General features: G+C 42.8%; 1 protein-coding gene and 1 non-coding gene across 2 annotated transcripts in view; one reads left to right on the plus strand and one right to left on the minus strand.

Annotated features, from left to right (window-relative positions):
• ATP8A2 (ATPase phospholipid transporting 8A2) overlaps window positions 1-7,690 on the plus strand; it is a 390,044-nt gene that overhangs the window by 263,972 nt on the left and 118,382 nt on the right. The window contains exons 22-24 of the mRNA XM_023520615.1: window positions 4,456-4,517; window positions 5,066-5,122; window positions 6,509-6,616. Of these exons, the coding sequence (XP_023376383.1) occupies window positions 4,456-4,517; window positions 5,066-5,122; window positions 6,509-6,616 (227 nt within the window). The remainder of the gene's footprint in view (window positions 1-4,455; window positions 4,518-5,065; window positions 5,123-6,508; window positions 6,617-7,690) is intronic.
• Window positions 1,522-1,640, minus strand: LOC111729641. The gene has a single exon (XR_002776312.1). It is a non-coding gene; the product is annotated as a 5S ribosomal RNA (ribosomal RNA).

Raw genomic sequence — 7,690 nt, forward strand, 5'->3', positions numbered from 1 at the left:
CTAGGTGGTGGCAGAGCTGGAACAACGGCCACTCCCATCGCTACTAACCCAACTCCTCCTCTCCGCCTCATATTTCTAAATATCTTTTTGTTAGTAGCATCAGGCGTCATCACTATCTGTTCTTCCTGCTGTGAACGTACAGTGTCGATCACTGGGTACCAAGTTCTCATGCTCTCCTCATTTAATCGGTATTCCTCTATTCGTATGATCAGAATCAACGTTCTCCATCTCAAGCGACACCGACTCTTCACCTAGTTACTCAGGCCAGAATCCTTGAAATCATCCTAGGCTCCTTACATTCTTTGCCACCCCACATCCAGATCATAAACAAATCCTATCATCTCTACTTTCAAAACATGTGCCAAGTTTCTGTCACTTCTTTCCATCACCAGCTCAGCCACTCTGGCCTGCAGTGTCCAGTAGGACTTTCTGTGATGATGGGGATGTCTGTACCTGTGCTGTCCCCTGCAGTAGTCACTAGCCGCTGGTGGCTGTTGAGCATCTGAAATGTGGCTAAGTGGAACTGAGGGACTGATTTTTTTAATAGCAGCTTTATTGATACGTAATTTACCTACCACACAATTCACCCATTCAAAGTGTACAGTTCTGTGGTTTTTAATATTGTCACATAGTTGTGCAGCTATGACCTTAATTAACGTTCAAGGGTTTTCATGGCCCCCTAAAGAACCCCACACCTATTAGCAGTCACTACCCATTTCTCCCCAGATACCACCAGCTCCTGACAACCACTGATCTACTTTCTGTCTCTATAGATTCGTCTAATCTGAACAGTCCATACGAGTGGCATCATAGAGTAGCTGGCCTTTTGTGACTGGCTTCTTGCACTCAGCATAAGATGCTCAAGGTTCATTCGTGTCGTAGCGTGTGTCAGGACTTCATCCCTCTTTAGCGCTCCGTAATATTCTATCGTATGGATATACCACAGTTTCTCCATTCACATGTCGATGGCCATTGTGAATAATGCTGCTGTGGACATTCTATATGCAAGTTTTAGTGTGTTTCATCTGTTTTTATTTCTCTTGGGCGTGTACCCAGGACTGGACTTGCTGGGTTATGTGGTGACTATGCATAACCTGTTGAGGAGCTGACTGACAGTTTTCCAAAGTGACGGCAACATTTTACCTTCCCAACCACGGTGTATGAGGGTTATCATTTCAGCACATCTTTGCCACCTCCTGTTCCAGTCTTTTTTAGTGTCACCACCCTCGTGGGTATTAAATGCTATCTCATCGTGCTTTTGATTTTGTAGTTCCTGGATGGATAGTGATGTTGAGCATCTCTTCATGCACTTATTAGCCATCTGTGTATCTTTGGGAAAATGTCTATTCAGAGGCTTTGCCTATTTTTATTTTCTTATTTATTTATTTAATTTTTTAGTCAAGGCAACCCTTGGTTGACCTCACAGACTGCAAGGACCTTGTCAGCTTACAATCCATTATTTTTTTATTATTTGCAAGGATCTTGTCAGCTTACAATCCTTTATTTTTTTATTATTTGTTACGCCTACAGCACCTGGTCTTCCTAGGTGGTCTCCCATCCAAGTACTAACCAGACCTGACCCTGCTTAGCTTCCAAGATCAGACGGGATTGGGCTTGTTCAGGGTAGCATGGCCATAGACACCTTTGCCTGTTTTTAAATTGAGTTATTTGTCTTTATTGTTGAGTTGTAAGTCTTTATATATGCTGGATACAAGTTCCTTATCAGATAAATATTGGCAAATATTTACTCCAGTCCTGTTGTCTTTTCAATTTCTTGATGGTATCCTTTGAAGTACAAAAGCTTCCATTTTTGATGAAGTCCTATCTATCTATCTATCTATCTATCTATCTATCTATCTATCTATTTATGTCACTATAATTTTAGTGTCACATCTAAGAACCCACTGCCAAATCTAAGGTTATAAAGATTTACTCCTATGTTTTCTTCTAAGAGTCGTGCAGTGTTTTTCTGTGATCTATTTTAAGTGTATGGTTCAGAGAACATTAATTACACTCAGAGCATTGCACAGCCATCAATCACCCTTATCTATTCCACACTTATTTCATCACCCTAAACTGAAACTCTGTGCATCAAGCAATAAATCCTCATTCTCCCTGTCCTCCCCAGCCCCCGGCAGGAACTGAGTTTTTACGTTTTTATTCTATTTTAATTAATCTGAATGTAAGCAACGACAGCAGCCAGTGACTACCATATCGGACACAGCTCTACACGCCAACAGTGTCACCCTCCCGGATGGATTGCTACAGTCATTTCCACACCACATTTACTGGTACTCCGGTTTTGGTTTCTCCAAGATCTAAGCTTCCATGAAAGCCGACCGTTCCCTTAAAGTGTAACTCATGCCAATTCGCTCTCTACTCAGGATCCCCCGGTGGTTTCCTGCTGCAATTAGCAACAAAACCCCAACTCCTCACCGTGGCCCACGTTAACCTGCCCCTTCTAACTGTCCGAGCACTCGCTCAGGGTCTCCAGCCCAACCGGACCCTGTGGTGGTCCTTGAGCTCGTCGATGTCTACATGCAGACAGGTGGCAGCGTCTCTCTGCCTGGAACACTCTTCCCCTCGATAATCACTTCTTCCTACTACTCAGATCTGCTCGGATGTTACCTTATCACAAAGATTTTTCTCGAACTCCCTATCTAAAATAGCAGCCCCTGCCACACTGTTTCGTTAGCCTACCTTCTGTTTCTCTGGAGCACTTACCGCACCTGGCATTTTGTTGACTATCTATTTGCTCGTGTGTTCATTGCTGTGTCCCTCACTGCAGTGAGAGCCCCCTGACACAGGGACCTTGTCACCCTAGTTCCTGTAATAATATCTGGCACAAAGTAGGCTTCACATAAATATTCATTGCGTGAATGAAAGCGTAATGTTACCCCTTTCAAGCCAATAATCTATGTTAGAATCAAAGAAATGGCCGCCTGTCTAACGTCAAGTGTTTCTTCATCGAGCCATGCCTTCAAAAGTGTCACCTTTATTATTAAAACAATCTTAGGGCCAGTTACCAAAAAGTGCACCTCCACAGTTTTGAATGGCCAGTTCACTAATACGTCAACCTGTTGCTTTCTTGAGGTTAATTTAGCTTCTTCGTTACCTTTTGAATTTTTTCCTTCCTTCCCTTTTGATTGAAACCCTGGCTAAGCTTCAGGTTCTCTTCACCGCCTCTCCCCTCAGCTTTGAGATCCTTCCCTTTTCAGTCTGTGATCATATCTCTCCTCCCTCTGTTCTCCTAGGTTAACCCTTCAGTTTTCACATCCCTTAGTTCAGGTCTGCACGTGCTATAGCCATGATCGCTTTGCAGGGTAACCTTTTCTGATCCACGAATCTACCTTTCTCTAATGAGGAGGATGGGTGTGCCCTGAAGCTGGATCCAGGGCTCCGGGATTGCCAGGCCCTACCTGTGATGTGACTTAATTATGACCATGTTTTGAAAAACTGAGCAGATCTTGATTCTTGAGTAGTATTCTTCAACGAGCAGATGGGTAAATCAGTGAGCCCTAATGCGTGTGGGTAGCAGCCACTGGCTTGAAATTTGAACACAAAAATCCCCATGCACATAGCCTGTAGGCCACAGATCTGAATTTGAGCATAAAAGAGAATAGAAGGAGATTGGCATTGTCACCTAAAGAAACTACTTCTGATCCTAAAGCAGGCTTTGACCCCCTCGGGATAAAAACCAGCATTTTCACAGCAGGCTTGCTGACATGAATTAGACAATCCTATTAAAGTTCTGCCTTAATGATGGTTCCATACAGTATAATAGTCATCCTTAAACAAGAGGAAAAGATATGAAAATTAAAGCTTCAGAATCCTAGTTGTATTTTCTAGTCGTCTCTCATCCGGTCGTTTGCATTTCCTCAATTTACAAACTCTAGAAGTTCGTGCAGTTGCATTTGTGAACAAGGTTAAAGAATATCCTCCAAAGTTCTTAGAACTCAGTAATCATGAATTGATTTTGTATTCCTGTAGTTATCTTTTTTTATTGGCCTATAATTCCAAATTAGCAAAAATTAAAGACGAATAATAAATAAACCCTTGGAAAAGGCCTAATACTGGCATTAATAAACATAGGCCAATATGTTCTTATTGTATTTCTATTTTTTTAGCCCAGTAAAGGGAGATTTTAACCATTATAAAACTGTAAATTTCAATGCCGAGCAACTGTCTGGTTGGTTGCTTGGTTTGTCGCAAACCTGATTTTGTTTGCTTCATTTGCAGAAAATATACTATGGGAAAAAATTCAGAGTTAGAAAGAAGAGGCATTAGAATCACAGATAATGTAGTTTTCAAAATTCCCTTACATTTTCATAAATGTTTTAAAGTGTTTTTGTTTTTTGTGTTTTTTTGTTGTCATTGTTGTTGTTTTTACATTCTGAATAAAATGACCTGCAATACTGTGCTCCAGAGGTTAATAGTAACTTCTTTGTTTTTCAGATACCGCGTTGGCCAATGGTCATGCCTCAGACTATTTATTTGTCGGAAATATTGTTTACACAGTAAGTTTATTTCCCTGCTTACGGAACCATTCTTAAACGGCACGCGTGTGGATTCTGCCTCTCGAAACCTTTTACATAAGGCCTTCCCCATTCTCATTTATTTCTAATCCTTAAACCACATAATCTAGACTCCTTAAAGCTCCGAATGGTTGTGACACACTCACCTCCTGTGTTAGTGGAGATGATGCAGAGTCAGGATCTCTGGACAGGTGATTTACTCAGTTCCCCATTCTCCAAATGACCCTTTCACAGAAACAACACCGAGGAAAGCTGATCTCTCCCGAATCTTCCAACGTAAGTAAAGAGCAAAAGTAGCTATTCCTTGTGAGAAGATAGTCAGTAAAATGACCACTTTTCTTGAGGTAAAGCTGCCTGGATGTCCCTAAAACTCACTTCTGGAGATTTAGCTTCTGAGATGGCACTTTCGAAGCACAAAGCACGGCTGCCTTGGAGAGACTGCCTGGAGGGGAGAATAGAGGCTTCTCTTGGAAAATAAAAATAGCTTTCTGAAGATAATATGTGTTCCAAATGCTTCTGTCTTTTCACAGTACGTCGTTGTCACCGTCTGTCTGAAAGCTGGTTTGGAGACCACGGCTTGGACTAAAGTAAGTTTTCTCTAGAATTATTTCTCAATTCGGTATAGATTTTTTTTTCCTGGTATGATATCTTTTTAAGCCTTTCTTGGAAAAACAATAAACAATATCCAGCTATCTTATTTTAAATTTTGCATGTGAAAATTGTGGTTTGCTCTTTATCCAGGCAAATTCGCAATCCAGAATCTCCTCATGAGTCATTTCCTTGACACTTAATACAACTCCAAGCTATTAATACTCATTTCATTTTAGATGTATATGTGCAAACGTGTATGCACGTTGTAAAAAAAAAAAATACACACACAAAATATGGGACAAAAAGAATTTTTAATTTACATAATTGTACTGAGACAGTTACTGTTAATACTTTGCTGTACGACCTTCCGTGCTTTGCTGTGTGTATTTTAAAAGATAATGCATTACGAACACGTAGTTTTATAATGTTCTTACATTAAAATGCATATCATGAACATTTATCATCCCTTAAAGTATACTTCTACAAAATCGTTGTTCACGACTAAAGAGTATTAAGTTTTATTGATATCCTGTCACTTATTTAATCAGTCCCCAATTTTAGACATTTGGGTTATTTCCGATGTTTGGGGATTATAACCATTGTTTCATGATTTTCTGTCACTGCTGTTCACATAGGCACCTAATCCTGTGTTGAGACAGTGGGGGAGGGGTTGGAGATTGATATGGAGTCAGGGACTCCATTGAGAGACAATGACAATTAACCCAGGTGAGAGGTGAAGGTAGACAATTAACCCAGGTGAGAGGTGAAGGTAGCTCTTAGAGGAGGAGGTAGTGAGAAGTGCTAAGATGCTAGATGTGTTTTGTTTTAAAAGGCTAACAAACAGACCTTGGCGATGGGTTAGGTCATGGAAGGCGGAAGTGAGGAAGAAGTCAAGTCTCATCACATTCAGGGGACAAACAAAAACTTCAGCAGCTGCTTAAAGCGGAGGCCGTTAAGATACAACATTCATTCTAGATTTTTTTTTTAAGTTCTTTCGAAAATGAAAAGAACAGTCGAAGCCTCAGAATGATCAATAAAAGTCTCCTGTTCGTTTTGACCGTTGGTCGTGCGCTCTTACTGAATTACTGAGACCTCATTCTGTGCAGATCGGGATGGGAGCACCTGGCAAGGCCCGGGACTCACATGGGGGGAGGTCAACTGTGACAGCCAGGGCTCCATCACCTTCAGGGTAGCTCGGGGCCACTAGTTACTCAAATCCATTGCAAAAACAATGAAAACGGAGAGACAGAACGAACTCTCCAAGACAGGAGAGCTGTCAAAATCTTTCCATGAGGGAAGCTGGCTGGGGCACAGAGGACTCTGCGGGTGGCCTCCCCGGGCCAGCAGCGAGGCCATGCCTGAGTGTGCGTTTTCTTCTGCAGTTCAGTCACCTGGCTGTCTGGGGAAGCGTGCTGATCTGGCTGGTGTTCTTTGGTGTCTACTCAACCTTCTGGCCCACCATTCCTATTGCTCCAGATATGAAAGGACAGGTCAGTGCTCCCAACTGTGAGTGGACTTTGCGGGTCTCACGACACCAATGCGTTTCCATGCGGGGGGTTCTGTGTCTGGTGACAATGATGAGCTTCAGGAGGGGCTGGTGTTGCCTGCTACCTTCAAAATATGTCCAGAAAGAAACATGCCACATCAGAGCAACTGAGAGTGGTTGTCCAGTCCACAGAGGTGGCATTTGAAATTTTAACTATTGTCAAAGTCATTGACCAAAATCCTCTGACAGACCTGGCACATTCGCGTTTCCGTAATGAATCTGGGTTAATGATACAGTTCTGGTGTGTGCAGTTCCCAGCCCTTAGAAAGCTGGAGGTGTTTTGAGTCGCTCAAAATCCAATAGATGTGTTGATCGAGTGTCGTTTGGGGGTTAAATGTATTATTATACTCTGATTAGTTGATAATTAGTCGCCTATGAAAGAGAAATCTAACAACTCTATTAACCAGATCGTTAATTATTCAGAATATCTCATTGTTCATCTCTTAAACTAGAGAGGCTGAGAATGAAAATTGTTACCCTTGTTTGAATTTTATTTTATATTTTATTTGGTTTCACATTATCTCTGTCTGGTGTTGGAGACTGAGCCATCGACAGTGACAGGTTGGGTATTAGAGTCCCACAGTATCGGGGCTGGAGAGGAGCTTGGCAATCTGGGGTTCCAACCTACTCAGTTTACAAAGAGAACCCAGGCCAACCCACAGGCCCACAGCCAGCACTGCCCAAGACCCCACCAAGGGGCTGCCCTGGCCTATGCTTTCGAGGCCTCTGTACTGGCCGTCTCCAGCCTGCTATGCCCCATTCACAGGGTGAGACGCCCGTGGTACACAGAGTTGACACCCACACTTCCAGTCCATTCCATGGGTTCCTCGGACCCTCAGTTCTTCCCCCAAATAGACAACGGCCCACTTCACAGGCCTGCCTGGTCCTCTCTCCAGGCCAGTGTGAGCACCCTCGGCTCTAGGGGCAGCTGTTTGCAGAGGACGTGCGCTGGGTCCCCTGGCTGTTTCGTGGGTGCGTCCCACACGTATGTGTGAGGATTCTGGTGCTGTGGGACGGG

Source organism: Pteropus vampyrus, unplaced genomic scaffold, assembly GCF_000151845.1.
Source record: "Pteropus vampyrus isolate Shadow unplaced genomic scaffold, Pvam_2.0 Scaffold272, whole genome shotgun sequence".
Lineage (NCBI taxonomy): Eukaryota > Metazoa > Chordata > Mammalia > Chiroptera > Pteropodidae > Pteropus > Pteropus vampyrus.